At 46.1% G+C, this 18,856-nt stretch overlaps 1 protein-coding gene across 1 annotated transcript in view; it reads left to right on the top strand.

The window, feature by feature from the left end:
• eml6 (EMAP like 6) overlaps positions 1-18,856 on the top strand; it is a gene marked incomplete at both ends in the record, with an annotated part of 87,773 nt that overhangs the window by 68,661 nt on the left and 256 nt on the right. Inside the window, 14 exons of the mRNA XM_080549351.1 lie at positions 6,803-6,881; positions 7,939-8,068; positions 8,182-8,292; positions 8,688-8,708; positions 10,168-10,341; positions 11,214-11,422; positions 11,742-11,899; positions 12,552-12,666; positions 14,247-14,435; positions 15,736-15,908; positions 16,213-16,375; positions 17,635-17,738; positions 18,302-18,455; positions 18,728-18,828. Of these exons, the coding sequence (XP_080405477.1) occupies positions 6,803-6,881; positions 7,939-8,068; positions 8,182-8,292; positions 8,688-8,708; positions 10,168-10,341; positions 11,214-11,422; positions 11,742-11,899; positions 12,552-12,666; positions 14,247-14,435; positions 15,736-15,908; positions 16,213-16,375; positions 17,635-17,738; positions 18,302-18,455; positions 18,728-18,828 (1,881 nt within the window). The remainder of the gene's footprint in view (positions 1-6,802; positions 6,882-7,938; positions 8,069-8,181; positions 8,293-8,687; positions 8,709-10,167; positions 10,342-11,213; positions 11,423-11,741; positions 11,900-12,551; positions 12,667-14,246; positions 14,436-15,735; positions 15,909-16,212; positions 16,376-17,634; positions 17,739-18,301; positions 18,456-18,727; positions 18,829-18,856) is intronic.

The raw sequence follows: 18,856 nt of genomic DNA, 5'->3' as shown, positions 1-18,856 counted from the left end.
TGGTGAGGCATGCTGCTCTGTGCATGTTTAGTGTTTGGTCCCTCAGCAGCGTCTGTGGTCAGGAGAGGCTGGCAGAGGCAGAGACTAGAGGACTAGATGGGCTCATCATAATGAAGAGTGTTTAATACCGTTGCGTATTCCCTTCTGTGCATTAGAATGTAGCCCATCGTCTGATTTCGACCTCCACCAGCCTCCCCTGATCTCTGGGCTTAATGGACTTCTAGAAGGCCTCTCAGGGGGGTTTGGGTTCTAGCCTGTGTGGTGTTACTGTATAATGTGCATGTGTGTTTTTTGCATGTGTGACAGATGTAGCCTTGAACACGTTTATGTTCACGTTGCTTGTTGCTATGATACCAGAATATCTGTGTTTTATACAGAATTGGTTCAGTCTTGTTTTGAGATTGCACACATCTACTAAATCCATGTTGTCTATCTTATCAAGCTTTGGGCAGCTATAGGTGATGTCACATACATACATTCAGTAACCAAGGACATGGAATGTACCACATGGCCCTAGGGGACAGCTCTTGATTTATTTAAGCCAACCTGAACACCTGGGATTGGTCCAATGGAATTCTGTGCCTTCAAATCAATAGTTATTTACCATGACAGAAAGAGAGGCCGCACATAGCTGATCCGATGTGAATTATTTATTGGACCAGACAAACGTTTCAGCAGCAAGCAGCCGTCTTCAGGGTTCCAATCAAAGGACTGTGACCCTCCCTAGTATTCTAGAATAGTCTACTATTATCAGCCTGATCCTCTCTGTGCATTCCATCTCCATGGCCACACAACACACCTGGCATATCATGTGCTTCCTACAGAGTACAGCATTGACTTTTGAAAAAAATGATTATGTTACGGTACATGTGGGAATACGGTACATGTGGGAAAACTAGGGTTAGTTTTAGGTGCTACGTCGATTTGGTACATGCTGGCATGTCTAACCCTAATCCTATCCCTATCCCTATCCCTAACCTTAACTGTAGCACCCTAGCACCTAACCCTAACCCTAGTTTTCCCACATGTACCGTGTTCCCACATGTACCGTAACATATATATAATATATAATATAGTATAATTATATTATATTACATAATTATATGATAATAGTCCAAAATAGTCCAGCTACAACACAGAGTTGATTGTACTTATTGTAATACTTAATGATAATCATGTTGCTCCTGACAAATAAAACTAGAGAAATGAATGACATGCAACTGTATGTGTATACAAATGTTATGGGGGTTTGTCATCATCTCCATGGTAACATGCTCATGTTGTCCCTCACCACCACTACCTCTGATTCTTCCCCCATGATACATCACTCTTAGTAGCCACTTCCTGTTTTGCAGAAACGCTTTAATATCTCTGTTGTGTTTTAACTTGCATTCCCTTGGAGGCAGGGCATTGTCAAGTAAGTATGACATAACTGCTCTTTCCATAGAACCTTCTAGAAGCAGGGACACTCACAACTCGTGACTTTAGAATTATAAGGTTCTATCTCCATTTTTGTCAAAATTGAGTTTTTTTACATAATCTGAACCATTAGGTGTTTATTAATGCCTGTGTGGTGTTATTTTTTAAAATGTTGACATTTTTGAGTTAGTAATTAATCAAATACAAAGGTTCCATCTCACAAAACATAATGGAATGTAAAAACTTTGACGCTCAATATCTCTGAACTACCCTAAACGGAGATAGAACCTTATCATTCTAAGCTCACGAACTGGTCCTGGAGACCCTGGTCCTGATGTTTTTCCCCCCCAGGCTAGTGCTATCACACCTCATTCAACTAATCAACCACGGTCTTCCAAAGTGTGATTAGCTGAATCAGGTGTGTCACTGCTGAGCTGGGGACAGACGCCTACAGCGCGGTGCTCCAAGACCAGGAGAGAGGGTCTCTGTTCTGTACAGTACCGTCTATAATATATTGGGTTATACATATGTTACGGTACATGTGGGAATACGGTACATGTGGGAAAACTAGGGTTAGGGTTAGGTGCTAGGGTGACTTGGTACATGCTGGCATATCTAACCCTAACCTTAACCCTAACCCTACCCCTACCCCTAACCTTAACCCTAGCACCCTAGCACCTAACACTAACCCTAGTTTTCCCACATGTACCGTATTCCCACATGTACCATAACATATATATGGGTTATGATGTATACATGTTTTAGATGTGGAGCTAGGCGAGGACAGTGGTAGTAGAGATAGTTGGCGCTCTGAGGAAGAAAAAGGAAAGGATTCCTGGCGTATATAGGAGCTGGATGTGTTGTGGATTGTGAATCAATCCGAATAATTTCCTGTCTGTTTGTGGTTGTCGACATTTCATCTGAGCGAGTGGTTCATTCATTGACCTGGTTGTAAACGAGGCTGCAGGAGGTAGGTCTTGTTTTCCAGCTGTCTTTTATGTCCTTTTTTCCTTCTAGTCATTGGTTTGTTTTACCTTTGGGCCTTTCTTTCTCCTGCAGCCTGTCAGTCTCTCCACGTCACACTTTCACTTTCATGCTTTTTGTGAGGTGATATCAGTACGATCCGCTTTGTTAAACACGTTCGTTCTCATGTCTGTGTCTTGTCACGCCCATTGTCTTTTTATTTTGTCAGTTGGATGATTGTGAGCAGGGTTGCCAGATGGGATTGACAATTTCCCAGCCTAACCCACAGTCTAAAAACCGCTAAATCCACCCAAAACCCAGCCCATCTGGCAACCCTGATTGTGAAGAAGAGCGTTCATGCCTTACCAAGTGATTATGAAGAGCCTCCTCTTTTCTCTCTCTCTCTCTCTCTCTGTTTCACTCTCTCTCTCTGTCTCTCTCTCTGTCTCTCTGTCTCACTCTCTCTCTCTCTCTCTCTGTCTCACTCACTCTCTCTCTCTCGCTCTCTCCTCTTATCCACCCTCCATTCTTTCATGTAAGACTCCAAACTTCACAGGATCTTGTTTACCCATAACCCCCTGGGTGTAGAGGCACTGACGCATCTCTCTCTCCCTGTGCCCCCCCCCCCTCCCCCTCCCCCTCCCCCAATCTCCTCACAGTATGCCCAGGGACCCCAGGGTATGAGCCCCAATCCCCCTTAAGACGGGTGCACCCCCTCTTGGTTCTCCTCTCCTCTCCTCTTAGCTATCTGGGTCTCTAGCATGCTGAGGGAAGCATGGGTGGTCTGATGCCAACAGGGATTACAAGGCTATCTCTCTCTCTCTCCCTCTCTCTCTCCCTCCCTCCCTCTCTCTCTCTCTCTCTCTCCCCCTCTCTCCCTCTCTCTCTCTCTCTCCCTCTCTCTCTCTCTCTCTCTCTCTCTCTCTCTCTCTCTCTAGGTTGCCTGTGCATGATCAGCTTTCTAGCCTAGCTATGCTCTAGCTCTAGCACATCAGGGTCAAATACAATATGTCAAATATTAGAGCTTTCTGGAGTTCGAGCTTGATTCAGCTCGAAATGAAAATTGAAATTGGCACTTTTTGACTATTCCATTGTCTATTCCATAGTCCCAGCCAGGCAAACTTGGAAAATACCAAGAGAATTGTGAAGTATTTCACCTGTGTATTTGACCCGTGTATGCTAGCTAGTTAGCCAGGACCTGTGTGCTCTAAAACCTGTCCCTTGGTTCTGTCCTCTTGGTTCTGCTCTCCAGGGGATCCAGGTAACGTGGGCGTATGTGTGTCACATGACTGTGGCTTCTGGGTCATCTCTGTGTCACATGACTGTGGCTTCTGGGTCATCTCTGTTACCTCTGTGACGTCATAATGCTGTTCAGTCCTGTTCTGTTCCGTACCTTGGTCCTGCATGGTGACAATGAGTGACATGAGTCATGGTCATCTACATCCATCAGTCCGTCAAAAACGTATTTGCATCTTGGCATCCAGACTGCGATGTACTGTACACTGTTTGCACCCAGTGGAACGGATCTTCCTTCTTCTATTGTTCCTGTTCCAGAAGATCTTAAAGGCGGAATTCATATTAGGAAGTTGTCAGCTTGTCACACAAGCAGCCAGGCATCAAGTCTCGCGCAAAACCGCCTACCTGTAACCTTCTCATGCCAAGCGTTCTCCTTCTCATAGCTTCGTCGAAACGGCATCATCCCTCCTAGAGTAAGGCCAGTCAGGAGGAGTCATCCCTTATGACATCATCCCACCTAGAGTAAGGTCAGTCAGGAGTCATCCCTTATGACGTCATCCCTCCTAGAGTAAGGCCAGTCAGGAGTCATCCCTTATGACATCATCCCTCCTAGAGTAAGGCCAGTCAGGAGTCATCCCTTATGACGTCATCCCTCCTAGAGTAAGGCCAGTCAGGAGTCATCCCTTATGACATCATCCCTCCTAGAGTAAGGCCAGTCAGGAGTCATCCCTTATGACATCATCCCTCCTAGAGTAAGGCCAGTCAGGAGTCATCCCTTATGACGTCATCCCTCCTAGAGTAAGGCCAGTCAGGTGTCATCCCTTATGATGTCATCCCTCCTAGAGTAAGGCCAGTCAGGTGTCATCCCTTATGACGTCATCCCTCCTAGAGTAAGGCCAGTCAGGTGTCATCCCTTATGACATCATCCCTCCTAGAGTAAGGCCAGTCAGGAGGAGTCATCCCTTATGACATCATCCCACCTAGAGTAAGGTCAGTCAGGAGTCATCCTTTATGACGTCATCCCTCCTAGAGTAAGGCCAGTCAGGAGTCATCCCTTATGACGTCATCCCTCCTAGAGTAAGGCCAGTCAGGAGTCATCCCTTATGACATCATCCCTCCTAGAGTAAGGCCAGTCAGGAGTCATCCCTTATGATGTCATCCCTCCTAGAGTAAGGCCAGTCAGGAGTCATCCCTTATGACATCATTCCTCCTAGAGTAAGGCCAGTCAGGAGTCATGCCTTATGACGTCATCCTTCCTAGAGTAAGGCCAGTCAGGAGTCATCCCTTATGACATCATCCCTCCTAGAGTAAGGCCAGTCAGGAGTCATCCCTTATGACGTCATCCTTCCTAGAGTAAGGTCAGCCAGGAGTCATCCCTTATGATGTCATCCCTCCTAGAGTAAGGCCAGTCAGGAGTCATCCCTTATGACATCATCCCACCTAGAGTAAGGCCAGTCAGGAGTCATCCCTTATGACATCATCCCTCCTAGAGTAAGGCAGGTCAGGAGTCATCCCTTATGACATCATCCCTCCTAGAGTAAGGCCAGTCAGGAGTCATCCCTTATGATGTCATCCCACCTAGAGTAAGGCCAGTCCTCAGGAGTCATCCCTTATGATGTCATCCCTCCTAGAGTAAGGCCAGTCAGGAGTCATCCCTTATGACATCATCCCACCTAGAGTAAGGTCAGCCAGGAGTCATCCCTTATGATGTCATCCCTCCTAGAGTAAGGCGAGTCAGGAGTCATCCCTTATGACATCATCCCTCCTAGAGTAAGGTCAGTCCTCAGGAGTCATCCCTTATGGCATCAAATCTTAAGGCGTCAGGTATCATCCGTGGATGAAGACATTTGTTTCCTTGTTGTTATTATTCTATGTAATATTAAAAGCTTTGCTTTCTCTGTTTACAAACATTGAGCTGTGTTCTCTAATGACAATAATTTAGATTGGCACATTCCGCCAATAAGGCTTTGGCTGACACGGTAAAAGAACACTTTAAAATTGGGATGGGATGACAATATTTAACCATATTTTTCATGAATTAAGCAAATATTAAGTAATAGAAAGTATGTACAGAAAGTAATAGAAAGTATGTACAAAGTATATATTTTTTAAATAGTGCAAGGTTCTCTAGACAAGGTTCTCTAGACAGACATCTTCTCAGACCGTGTGTGTGTGTGTGTGTGTGTGTGTGTGTGTGTGTGTGTGTGTGTGTGTGTGTGTGTTTTGTGTGCGTGCGTGTGCACGTGCGTGCGTGCGTGCGTGCGTGCGTGCGTGCGTGCGTGATCCTCTCCCTTCCTGCTCTATGTGTCTGGCAGCCGTGTTCTAAAAGCACACTCAGGACAGGTCATAGACTATTTCTGTGACAGACAGATACTCCAAAAGACACGGTCAGAGTCTCCCAGTCTCAGAAGTCACAGTGGGAGGAGGATTCAGACCAAACTGTATATCCAGGACTAGTGGACAGTTGGCGGAGCATTCTGGAGCTCATAAACATTCTGGAGCTCATAAACATAAACATTGCCATACATGTTCACTGTGGCCTCAGCAAACTGGTTCTGTGTTGTTTCTGGTTCTGTTGTTTGTTGCCTCCTGTTGTGTAAGTCAGTGTGACAGTATGTTGTTCACACGTTGGTGATGATACTGTATTCTTTATGTGCTTGTGGCTATGACTGGCCATAATTCATAGGTCAAATGTCAAAGTGTCAAATGTCAACGCTGAATCTTTCTGTAACAGTATGCTCTCTCTCTCTCACTTTCACTCTCTCATATTTCTCTCTGCTTATTCGATTCTTTGAAACGTAACCTAACCTATCCTCTTCTACGTACAGTAGCATTCCTGTGCCCAATGTTGGACTCATTCTGAGAAAACATAACTAGGTGTTTTATATAATATTGTCCAAACCTGTGTCTATATGGACAGTGTGTAGGCAGTACCAGGAGTGGACATCTATGTCTAAACCAGCAGGGTTATCAACCTGTGTTATGGATGGGAAATGCTAAGTCAAGTTGAGTTTAAAACCCATTCGAGTTGAGTTTGAAAAAGAAAGAAATCAAATAAAAAAGGTTAGGGTTAGGTAAGGTTTATGGTTAATGGATAAGGTAAGGGTTTAAGGTGGGGTCACTCACCCCAAGGATCCCACTTAACACGTCCCGTTTACCCATAAAACCTGTGTGTCCCCTCCAGGCCTCCTGTGAGCCGAGCTGCGCCCCAGCCGGAGAAACTCCAGAAGAACAACGTCACCAAGAAGAAGAAGCTGGTCGAGGTTGGTCTCAAATCGAATCGAGTTTGATTTGTATAGCGCTTCATTTCTCACAAGATGCGACTCAATGCGCTTCACATAATGACAGAGCTGCAAGCAGGCAAAGGTAAAAAAAAAAAAGTACACTGCGTAGCCAGGAAAACTCCCTTGCAGCCCCTCTACTCATAGAGCGACTACTATCAGTTTGCCTACCAGTGCACAGCAGCGGAATCTAAACCCCAAATTTGATTTGATTTGATTTGAGGTTGGTCTCACTCCAGTCTGGGACTGGGTCCAGTTACTCCTCTGTTAAGCCCTCTCTGTAACCCAATGTTCATGTTGGCTACATGTGCAATATGGATCACCTGTGTGTGTGTTGACTGTCCCTTTTTCTCATCACTGTGTACCAGGGGAGGCTGGTGGAGGTAGAAATCAGAGGACAGGCATGGAAGGGAATGAGGAATGGTATCAAACACATGTAAATTATACATTACAATGAGCTTAATAATAATAATAATAATAACTTTAATTTATATAGCGCCTTTCACAAACCCAAGGACGCTGTACAAGGGGATGAAAACGGACAGACAAAACAGAAAACAAACAAAGCAAAAACTAAAACAATGGCTAGGGGCCAAATGCCTTGGAGAACAGATGTGTTTTGAGGGCTAGTTTGAAGGAGTCCAGGGTGGGGGCGTTGCGGATCACAATGGGGAGAGAGTTCCAGAGCGTAGGTGCAGCCACGCTGAATGCTCTGTCCCCAATGGTCCGTAGGTTGGTGCGGGGGGTGGATAGCAGGCCCATGTCAGTGGACCGCAGGTTCCGGGAAGGGGTATGCTGGGGGAGGAGGTCAGTTAGTTACTGGGGGGCTTGTCCTCCAATTTCTACCTCCACCAGCCTCCCCTACCATGTACCGTCTGGTTGACTATGTATGTGATGTCGGGTCATGTACTGTCGGTATCTCCTTGTCTATGCGGTCAGACGGTTTGAGTTGGTTTGGATGATGATTGACTAGTGATCAGCTGTAGTCTGATGTTGTGTGGCTGTGATTGGCTGATGGGCTGACCTCTGACCCCTGTAGGACCTGGTGCTGGACCACGTGTTCGGCTTCCGGGGGTTCGACTGTCGTAACAACCTCCACTACCTCAACGACGGAGCGGACATCGTCTACCACACCGCCGCCACCGCCATGGTGCACAGTCTCACCACGGGTACTGTAGCTATGGCAACGCACGTCACATCAACATTCATTTATGGACATTCCCCGTCAGCGTTAAGATAGAGATTTAATATTTTGTGGTCTCTGATGCTATTCCTCCCCCAGGAACTCAGAGTTTCTACTTGGAACACACCGACGATATTCTCTGTCTGACTGTCAACCAACATCCCAAATATAAAAATGTCATCGAGAGGGAGGGAGGGAGGGGGTCCGGAGGCCTTAGAAGGCTGCAGTGGGCCCCGGCCAGCCAGCCAGAGAGAGAGAGAATACGTAGAAAGAGAGAGAGCAGAAGAAGAAGGATTATGCTAATGTCTCTGAATGCAAACAACTGTGATCTAACCCCTCACACAAAACAGTGGGAGAGAGAGAGAGACAGAGAGAGAGAGAGAGAGAGAGAGAGAGAGAGAGAGAGCATGAAAGAGAAATCTATTCCTTGGTGACCTGCTTTGCTTTGCCATGTTTCTTTGCTCCATGTGGCGGTTGCTTTGGCATGTGTTCTTCTTGCTGCTTACACCATACCCTCACCAGCACCTTACAGGAGACTCACCTCAGGTTTTTCATTTGTTCTTTTGCTGCCTAATTTCTCTCCATCGCTCACCCCTGCACCTCAGGTGAAGTGACAGATCTGCCAGGTAAAACACCCCCCCACCCCCCCCTACTCCCCCTGCAGTGTACCCTGATCGGTTTGCCCTCTCTCTCTCTCTGTATATCCAGTGTCCAGTGACCTCTCTCTCTGTCTCTCTCTGTCTCTCTCTGTCTCTCTCTGTCTCACTCTGTCTCTCTCTGTCTCTCTCTGTCTCACTCTGTCTCTCTCTGTCTCTCTCTGTCTCTCTCTGTCTCTCTCTGTCTCTCTCTCTCTGTCTCTCTCTCTGTCTCTCTCTGTCTCTCTCTCTCTCTCTCTCTGTCTCTCTCTCTGTCTCTCTCTGTCTCTCTCTGTCTCTCTCTCTCTGTCTCTCTCTCTGTCTCTCTCTGTCTCTCTCTCTGTCTCTCTCTGTCTCTCTCTGTCTATCTCTGTCTCTCTCTCTGTCTCTCTCTCTGTCTCTCTCTCTCTCTCTCTCTGTCTCTCTTTCTGTCTCTCTCTCTGTCTCTCTCTGTCTATCTCTGTCTCTCTCTCTGTCTCTCTCTGTCTCTCTCTGTCTCTCCCTGTCTCTCTCTGTCTCTCTCTCTCTGTCTCTCTCTGTCTCTCTCTGTCTCTCTCTGTCTCTCTCTCTCTATGTCTCTCTCTGTCTCTCTCTGTCTCTCTCTCTCTCTGTCTCTCTCTCTCTCTCTCTCTCTCTCTGTCTCTCTCTGTCTCTCTCTGTCTCTCTCTCTCTGTCTCTCTCTGTCTCTCTCTCTCTGTCTCTCTCCCTGTCTCTCTCTGTCTCTCTCTGTCTCTCTCTCTCTCTGTCTCTCTCTCTCTCTCTCTCTCTGTCTCTCTCTCTCTCTCTCTCTCTCTCTGTCTCTCTCTGTCTCTCTCTCTCTCTCTCTCTCTCTCTCTCTCTCTCTCTCTGTCTCTCTCTGTCTCTCTCTGTCTCTCTCTCTGTCTCTCTGTCTCTCTCTGTCCTCCTGTGGTCTGCACACTATCCTGTCCTGTGTTTTCGTCCCCATACAGTAGCTTGTCTAGTAGTATATCCCTTAGTATTGTTTCATATTTTATATATCGATCGACAATGATGTGACGAAGAGATACTAGTTTGTAATAAAGGTACAGTGAGTGTGCGGGCCCCTACTTCAATTCAGTGCGAAGCTAGAAGGAATATATGCAGACCAGTGCAGGGCTCTTATTATTTACTCCCTGTCCCTCCCTCCCTCTCTCCCTCCCTCTCTCTCTTGCTCCCTCTCTCCCTCCCTCTCTCTCTCTCTCTTGCTCCCTCTCTCCCTCCCTCCCTCTCTCTCCCTCCCCCTCTCTCTCTCCCTCCCTCTCTCTCTTGCTCCCTCTCTCCCTCCCTCCCTCTCTCTCTCTTGCTCCCTCTCTCTCTCCCTCCCTCTCTCTCCCTCCCCCTCTCTCTCTCCCTCCCTCTCTCCCTCCCTCCCTCCCACCCTCCCTCCCTCTCTCTCTCTCTGTCCCCTCCCTCTCTGTCCCCTCCCTCTCTTTCTCTCTCCCCTCTGCAGGTACCACTCCCTCCATCCACGTGTGGGACGCGATGAGTAAACAGACCCTGTCCATCCTGCGCTGTGCTCACACCAAGGGCGTCGGCTACGTCAACTTCAGCGCCACGGGCAAGCTGCTGCTGTCTGTGGGGGTGGAGCCAGAACACACCATCACTGTGTGGCGCTGGCAGGAAGGTAAGACTAACTAACCCCTGACCCTTGACCCCCTGACCAGTGGTGTAGTCTACGTGATACGCAGGACTACGCCGTATACCCACTAGGAAAGGCCAAGGATTTCCATATACCCGCTTAAAAATGTGTGAGGATACGTAACAGCGTTTTGTGACAGAACTTTCACACTTTCATTCATAGAATTCACCCCGTCTGTGTTACGAAGCACCATCAAAGGGGGGAGATGCGACATGAAATATGTCAAAATGCAGCACTATCATGCACAGATCAGCCTTATTACATAATGTAATGTTAGATATATATAACGTTAGACAGGGAGCGCAGATGTATTTTTATGGCGTTCCGAAATTAACGATATGAGGCTGGGAGGGAAAAATCACAGTATACCCACTAGAAAAAACTAGACTACACCACTGAGACTAACTAACCCCTGACCCTTGACCCCTTGACCACTAACCCAGCGCAATATGTGACACGTTCTAATGCTTTGGTGCTCCTATCGGCAACCAATCCAAATGTTCTGACTTTTCTTTTGAAACACGGGAACTACGTTTCAACAAACTTGTTTGTTGAGAATCACAACACAAACTCGTTAGTCAAGCCAAAATACTGCAACGCAATGAATTCGAGTGAGTAATCCCCCACTGCTACCTAGTTAACTAGAACACTACTTTACATTGTTAGCAGGCTCACAAAACAAGCTGTGTTAGTTGACTAGCGACATGTCATTAATTTTCACAGGACACAGAAATGTATTCACATTTTTCGAAAGAAAAGTCGAAGTCCATCGTTATCCCGATATGAGGACCAAAGCATTAGAACGTGTCACATATGTTCTCCATGGGGGTGTATTGTCATCTACGTTCCTTGTCCAGGTGCCAAAGTGACCAGTAAAGGAGGCCATCCAGACAGAATCTTCGTCGTGGAGTTCCGTCCTGATTCGGACTCTCAGTTTGTGTCGGTCGGGATCAAACACATCAAGTTCTGGACTCTGGCGGGCGGCTCGCTCATGTATAAGAAGGGAGTGGTCGGGTCGGTGGAAGATGCCAGGATGCAGACCATGCTGTCTGTCGCCTTCGGAGCTGTGAGTAGAGAGACTGGCTTACGTTAGAGTAGAGAGGAACCCTACTCACAGTGTTCGCCATGCCATCTTATCCAATCACAGACATCCTTTTAGTGTGACATCCTTTTAGTGTGAATATTGACATCAGTGGGGCTTACAGACAAGTTTGAATTGTTTTGGGTTGTCTTAAACTTGTGTGAACTTCCTCTTGTATAAAATAACAACAGTTAATCTATTTTCCTATGTACCTTTTCATATTCCTAGTCCTGTTATATTGCTGGTGTGTCTTTCCAGTGTTTTTGATCCTGGTGGTGTTCTGTGTCTCTCTCTCTCCCTGTAGAATAACCTAACATTCACAGGTGCTATAAACGGGGACGTGTACGTGTGGCGAGATCACTTCCTGTTGCGGGTTGTGGCCAAAGCCCACACAGGCCCAGTGTTCACCATGTACACCACACTGAGGGATGGCCTCATCGTCACTGGGGGAAAGGAGAGGCCGTGAGTACCCCCCCCCCCCATCACCCCCAACAACATACACATACACACACCACACTGATGGCCTCTAGGGGGCAAGGACAGGCTATGAATACATCACACACACAAATGCACGCACGCACACACACACACACCCCCACACACACACACTATAAATACCCCAATACACAACAGCACAAACATTGGCCTTTAGACTTTGTTTATAATATCCTAGATCATATATGCTGCTGATGATGATGGTGATAAATAAATGACCTAGGATGTGGTGGTGTGTATATGTGTGTGTGTGTGTGTGTGTGTGTGTGTGTGTGTGCCTGCGTGTGTGTGCCTGCGTGTGTGTGGCTGTGTGTGTGTGCCTGTGTGTGTGTGAGTGTGTGTATGTATGTATGTATGCATGTATGTATGTATGTATGTGTGTATGTGTGTGTGTGTGTGTGTGTGTGTGCCTGCGTGTGTGTGCCTGTGTGCCTGTGTGTGTGTGTGTGTGTATGTATGTATGTATGTGTGTGTGTGTGTGTGTGCGTGTGTATGCCTGTGTGTGTGTGTGCGCCTGTGTGTGTGTGCCTGCGTGTGTGTGCCTGCGTGTGTGTGCCTGCGTGTGTGTGTGCGTGTGTGCCTGTGTGTGTGTGTGTGTGTGTGTGTGTGTGTGTGTCAGTACTAAGGAGGGCGGTGCGGTGAAGCTGTGGGACCAGGAGATGAAGCGTTGCCGGGCCTTCCAGCTGGAGACGGGCCAGAGTGTGGAGTGTGTGAGATCTGTCTGTCGATGCAAAGTGAGTCCAGCATACCTAGCGTCATAGACATACATACACACAACATTGCCCAGCGCACACACAACAACTGAGAAAGATTCCTACCAAACTTCAATACAAATTGTATATCTGAAAGTAAGTGACTCTCTCGAAATGTCCTTTGGAAAATACATTTAGAATTGATTGATATCCCATTTAGTATATCCCATGATATCCCTAAGGGGCAATCTGGGACTCAAACAAGCGATCTTTCCTGCCACTTTGTTTGTGGTAAACAGCTGAGGGATGTAGAAATAGAACCACTTCAGTTTATAGACAGAATCTATGGATGCAAGGACTGACCATGCATGAGATCAGAATGTGTTTGTGGTCATCCCCCGTCGATGAAATCAGAGAGAGGACTAGGATTCTGTGTCTGTCCGTTCGTATGTCACATGCTTTTTCTTCCCACTGGGAACATTTTGATGAGACTCGGGTGAATGATGAGTCTTGGCCCTAGAGTCGTCTATGAAATTACACCGACTGGACCAATTTGGACGAAACTATGATGAAACTGTCATCTTGCCATAGACGTTTCTTCGATTGAGTTTCGAGGTTACGCCGATTCATCATTAAAAACATTCGAATAGTCACCAAGAGGAGAGCGAGGAGCAGTAATTCAGCAGGAATATTTTCAGAAATCAATGCAAAGCTGTATGAAGTAAGACTAATAAACGGATCAAATAAGCACTACAGGTTCCTGTGAATGTTAAGTCTGGCTACAAACAAAAGCTAATGGCCAAATAATGTTTCTCTTGCGCAACAGCCGACACGTTATTGTAACAGTGACAACCAGGGTGTCTTAGTAAAACGTTTATGAATAAACGTCTTGCTTCATTTATAGGCTTTATTCCATCAGTCTCCTTTTCCATTATGCTGTTATGGAGAACAACATGTTTACTGTACACTTGTTTACAATGACATTGTTTACAAACAGTGGAGTCAAATAATGATAGAATTATCATTTTCAAGAAAGGCAGTTCAACTAAGCTCAAGAGGCATATATACGTTATATTCTTCAATAATCAATAGCTATATATTATTCATTCAAAAGTCCAACAGTGTATGCTCCGATCCCAAATTGCTCCTTTAAACAGCTGCAGCGACACATTGCTTGAGACTGTCAGACAAATCATTCCTGAGTCAGCAGAGTTTGCAACATCAACTGTTAAACTGCAACTGTAGCTGTATGTAGCTGCCGCGCTCTTTCAACCTCTCTTGCTCTCCTGTCAATTTCTCCTGCCCTGCTAATGTTACATGGTCAGGGTCAGAGCAGGTAATGTGACAATGCACAAAAGCATTTTTTCTTGACCATAGACACTAGAGAACTGACTGGTGTCATTTGGAAGTGGCTTTGTAGAAGACCCTATCAACAACCCTCCACTCAGCAGCTCATAGACACTATTTAGTAGACCTCTACATCCCTATGTGATCAATTCTAGAATGTACCGTACATATGTGTTTGATATGAATCAATGGAATGGATGAATGAATTAACGAATGAATGAAAAGTGAATGAAATGTGTCGCTCTACCCCCCCTACCCCAATCCCCCGTTACCAGGGTAAGATTTTGGTGGGCACCAAGGATGGAGAGATCATCGAGGTGGGAGAGAAGAACGCAGCGTCGAACATCCTGATGAACGGTCACATGCAGGGGGAGATCTGGGGCCTGGCAGCGCACCCCTCCAAAGACATGTTCATATCCGCCAGCGATGACGGAACCATCCGCATCTGGGACCTGGCTGACAAGGTGAGACCCTGTGACAGGGTGACATACCAGCGTCACGTCCAGGGGGGGGTACTTGACTTGTACGTCAAAACCACCTCACGCTACAGAAACAGGAGATAGGCTCCTGCCCCCCTAAGGGCTATTAGGCTCGAGAGAACCGTCGGTTCTTAAGGCTACTTTTGACAAGGTATACTACCCTACCACCATAGAGTTAGATCGCTAGAGGACGCACATGCTATCTTCCTTCCAACTCTATGACTACCAAACTAACACATTATGTTTACATGTCATGGCAATTTACAATCGAAAATGCTTCATTGTCATAACACCCATTATAACAATACTTGTGACATTTGGACACAATTAGTATACGTTTGAGATCTTCTGCTGACACTCAGAACACAAACATCTTGAATAGAATTGTATGATTTATAGAAAACGACTCATTTGGGGAGCTGACATATCTATATACTGGGCCACAGTTCTCTCCGATCTGTGTTCTTGGTTTTCTTTGCACTTTGTGAGCTTTATATAGAATGATAGGGTCGTTTAGGGTAGTTCAGAGATATTGAGCGTCAAAGTTTTTACATTCCATTATGTTTTGTGAGATGGAACCTTTGTATTTTATGAATTACTAACTAAAAAATGTCAACATTTTAAAAATAACACCACACAGGCATTAATAAACACCTAATGGATCAGATTATGTAAAATACTCAATTTTGACAAAAATGGAGATAGAACCTTATAATTCTAATGTCACGACTTGTATTTAGATGACCATTAAATGTCCTCACTGGTGTCATCAACCCCTCTACTGCCCAGGACTGAATATGCACTGGACTCACTGTAAAAACTCTGCACTGCACTTTATATATGTAGCACTATCCAATGCACTGTTGTCTGTCCTGTGTTGTCCTGTTTTTTGCATTTGTTATTGTTCATGTATATGTTACGGTACATGTGGGAATACGGTACATGTGGGAAAACTAGGGTTAGGGTTAGGTGCTAGGGTGCTACGGTTAAGGTTAGGGTTAGGGGTAGGGTAGGGTTAGGGTTAGGATTAGGGTTAGGGTTAGACATGCCAGCATGTACCAAGTCGACGTAGCACCTAACCCTAACCCTAGTTTTCCCACTTGTACCGTATTCCCACATGTACCGTAACATATACACGTGAAAAAAGTATAAACGCACTTACTGTAACGCCAAAGAAAATTCCTATATGTGTATGCATAATGGCAATAAACGTTATCTGAATCTGAATCTGAATCTGAATCTGAATCTGAATCTGAATCTCTGTCTCCCTCTCTGCCCCTGACAGAAACTGTTGAACAAGGTGAGTCTGGGCCACCCGGCTAAGTGTGCCAGCTACAGCCCCGACGGAGAGATGATCTCCGTGGGCATGAAGAACGGAGAGTTCATCATCCTCCTCACCAACTCTCTCAAGATGTGGGGCAAGAAACGAGACCGCAGCGCCGCCATACAGGATATACGGTACGCCCCTTGGCAGAGCGAGGACAAGTGGAGTTATTACAAAAAAGTTACAACACATAAGTTATTACATCAAGATTTTCACCGTTTCATTACACCGTCTATGGTTGTGTTCTGTGGTATACGACAAATAAACTCAAATAAGTTGACAATAAAGGAGGAAAACACAACTAAACTATATCAGTGTTTGTGTGTGTGTGTGTGTGTGTGTGTGTGTGTGTGTGTGTGTGTGTGTGTCTGTGTCTGTGTGTGTGTGTGTGTGTGTGTGTGTGTGTGTGTGTGTGCGTGCATGTGTCTCACCCCCCAGGTTCAGTCCAGACAAATGCCTCCTAGCGGTGGGCTCGGTGGAGAGCACGGTGGACCTGTACGACCTCACGCTAGGCCCCGCCCTCAACCGCGTGGGCTACTGTAAGGACATCCCCAGCTTCGTCATCCAGATGGACTGCTCTGCAGACAGCAGGTTCATACAGGTATGCTGCAGCACAGGGCACAGCGTTTAGCGTTTAGGATACAGCAGGTGCTACTGAGGTATGTGGCTGAACTGGGCACAGAGGAGAATGCGGAACACAGCTGGAGATTCTACATTCCAAATTCTAATAAACAATACTGCAGTAGGAGGGTTTAAAAGGGACTGAACTCCAGGAATCGCCTCAATTCCTATGTTGAACAATTCATTCATGATTCTCCTAGTTTTAATTCCAAGAGTTGTTTGCCTGTCGAGCGCCAACCTGTCACTGCTTGACAGGAACCTTATCATAAAACGCAGCATTCAGTATTTTTTCACAGTTTGTTCCTACAGCCCCTTCAGACAGAGTCAATGGAGAAGCCTCTCTCTCTATGTAGGTGGCTATGATTACCCAGATCCATTTCAAAGCATGCTGGGGGGGTGGAAATACCTAAATATAGACACACACATATATGGAGGGTCGAAATCATTTACAGCCAAGACTGTTTCTGTAGTTAGCATTAGCCTGGAGCTACTCCAGAGCAACCCTTTCAAGTATAAACATCAGACTAGAACACACGCTATCTAGGGTAATGGATTCAATGGCCCTAGCTTTGGGCCGATTCCTTATTTATTTTCATGGGAACACTTGCAAATCTGTGATTATACTATTCTGAAATGTATCGGTGATTGACTGGAAAATGATGGTTGAAGGGCAAGATGGTGACTTGGACTGCTATATTTAACCATATTTAACGCTAGTGTAAATATGCCTGTGCCTTGAAGAGAGGGAGGGAGCGAGGGAGGGAGGGAGGGAGGGAGGGAGGGAGGGAGGGAGGGAGGGATGGAGGGAGGGAGGGAGAGAGAGAGGGAACAGAAGGGTAGGGGCTAGTACAGTCTGCCAGGGTTCCGTTCCTCCTGTTTGTAGTTATATAATGAACTGGAAGAACTTCAAATACTATCAAAAAACTCTAAACTCTTAGGGCTGGTTTCACAGACAAGGCTTAGGACTAATACTAAAACTAAAAAGCATCTTCAATGGAGATTTTACATTGAAAGTGTGATTTAGTCCAGGACTAGGCTTAAGCCTTGTCTGTGAAACCGGCCCATAGAGTTTTATCTGTATGAAATGGTTGACTTACAATGGGTCATCATCTTCTTTCTTCTCAACAGACTGTGTTGACAAAGACTGATGATGGTTCATTCTGATGATAAAACAGTGAAGCTGATGGCAAAATGACTGATTGTGCGTGTGCGTGTGTGTGTGTGTGTGTGTGTCACCAGGTGTCTACAGGATCCTATAAGCGCCAGGTGCACGAGATGCCTTCTGGGAAGATGGTGACTGACCAGACCGTGTTCGACAAGATCACCTGGGCTACCTGGACCAGGTAGGATCTCACACACACACACACACACACACACACACACACACATATAGGTGAATCCAGACATGTTGTGATTTATTGTTTGAGTGTCACTAATGTTTGAGTGTCAATAACGCTTATTACTGTTAACTAATAAATCGCGCTGTAGAACTGTTGTATAAAAGCAATATCACACCCGAGGTCGTGCTGTTATACTGAATATCAGCCGTGCTGATATTCAGTATAACAGCACGACCTCGAGTGTGATATCCAAACGGACGAATATCAGCCGTGCTGATATTCAGTATAACACACTCCCTCTCGTGTGATATTGCTTAAACAACTTGGCTTTACAAAGATGCCCAAAATAGCTGTGATGTAGGAAGTGTTCTGGCATGCCTGTGCTTTTATTCAGCAGTCTGAACAGCAGAACTCTGTCTCAGGGCCTGTTTGGATGCTCTTAATATACATCCTCCCTATCCTCCCTGGCCAATCCAATCATGTTCATTCAACAATGACTAGTACTTCAAAGAAGGGGAATTTGGAAAGAATTCCAACAGGGCCTCCTTTCTCTCCTTCCCTGCTAGTATCCTTGGAGACGAGGTGTTGGGGATCTGGCCTCGGAACGCCGACAAGGCGGACGTGAACTGCGCTTGCGTGTCCCACGCCGGCCTCAACGTGGTCACCGGGGACGACTTCGGACTCGTCAAACTCTTTGACTTCCCCTGCACTGAGAAATTTGTGAGTGGGTTGGCTCGCTCTGAACAATACCAGAACATTAGCTAAAGAACAGAGTAGTATAGTAGCTAGTGAAATGTTCCTTCATTGTTTCCTTTGATGAAATCGGGGGATGGGACTGTGGATCGGTCTGTTCGGGGTCTAACCACTGGTACAATTCTTACGAAACTTGGGGGGAGGATGTGTTTTACCATAGGGATCCAACTTTACACTGATTGCCCCCCCCCCCCACACCCCTTCCCTCCCAAACTAATACTTCTCTGGATTCTCCTCAGGCCAAACACAAGCGTTACTTTGGCCACTCGGCGCATGTGACCAACATCCGTTTCTCGTACGATGACAAGTATGTGATCAGCACAGGAGGGGACGATTGCAGGTAGGAATCGACCTATTCTGATTATTAT

Source organism: Nansenia antarctica (assembly GCF_963989245.1).
Source record: "Nansenia antarctica genome assembly, chromosome: 19".
Taxonomy (NCBI): domain Eukaryota; kingdom Metazoa; phylum Chordata; class Actinopteri; order Argentiniformes; family Microstomatidae; genus Nansenia; species Nansenia antarctica.
Note: the sequence above shows the minus strand (reverse complement) of the source record. Positions and strands in the feature narration are given on the sequence as shown.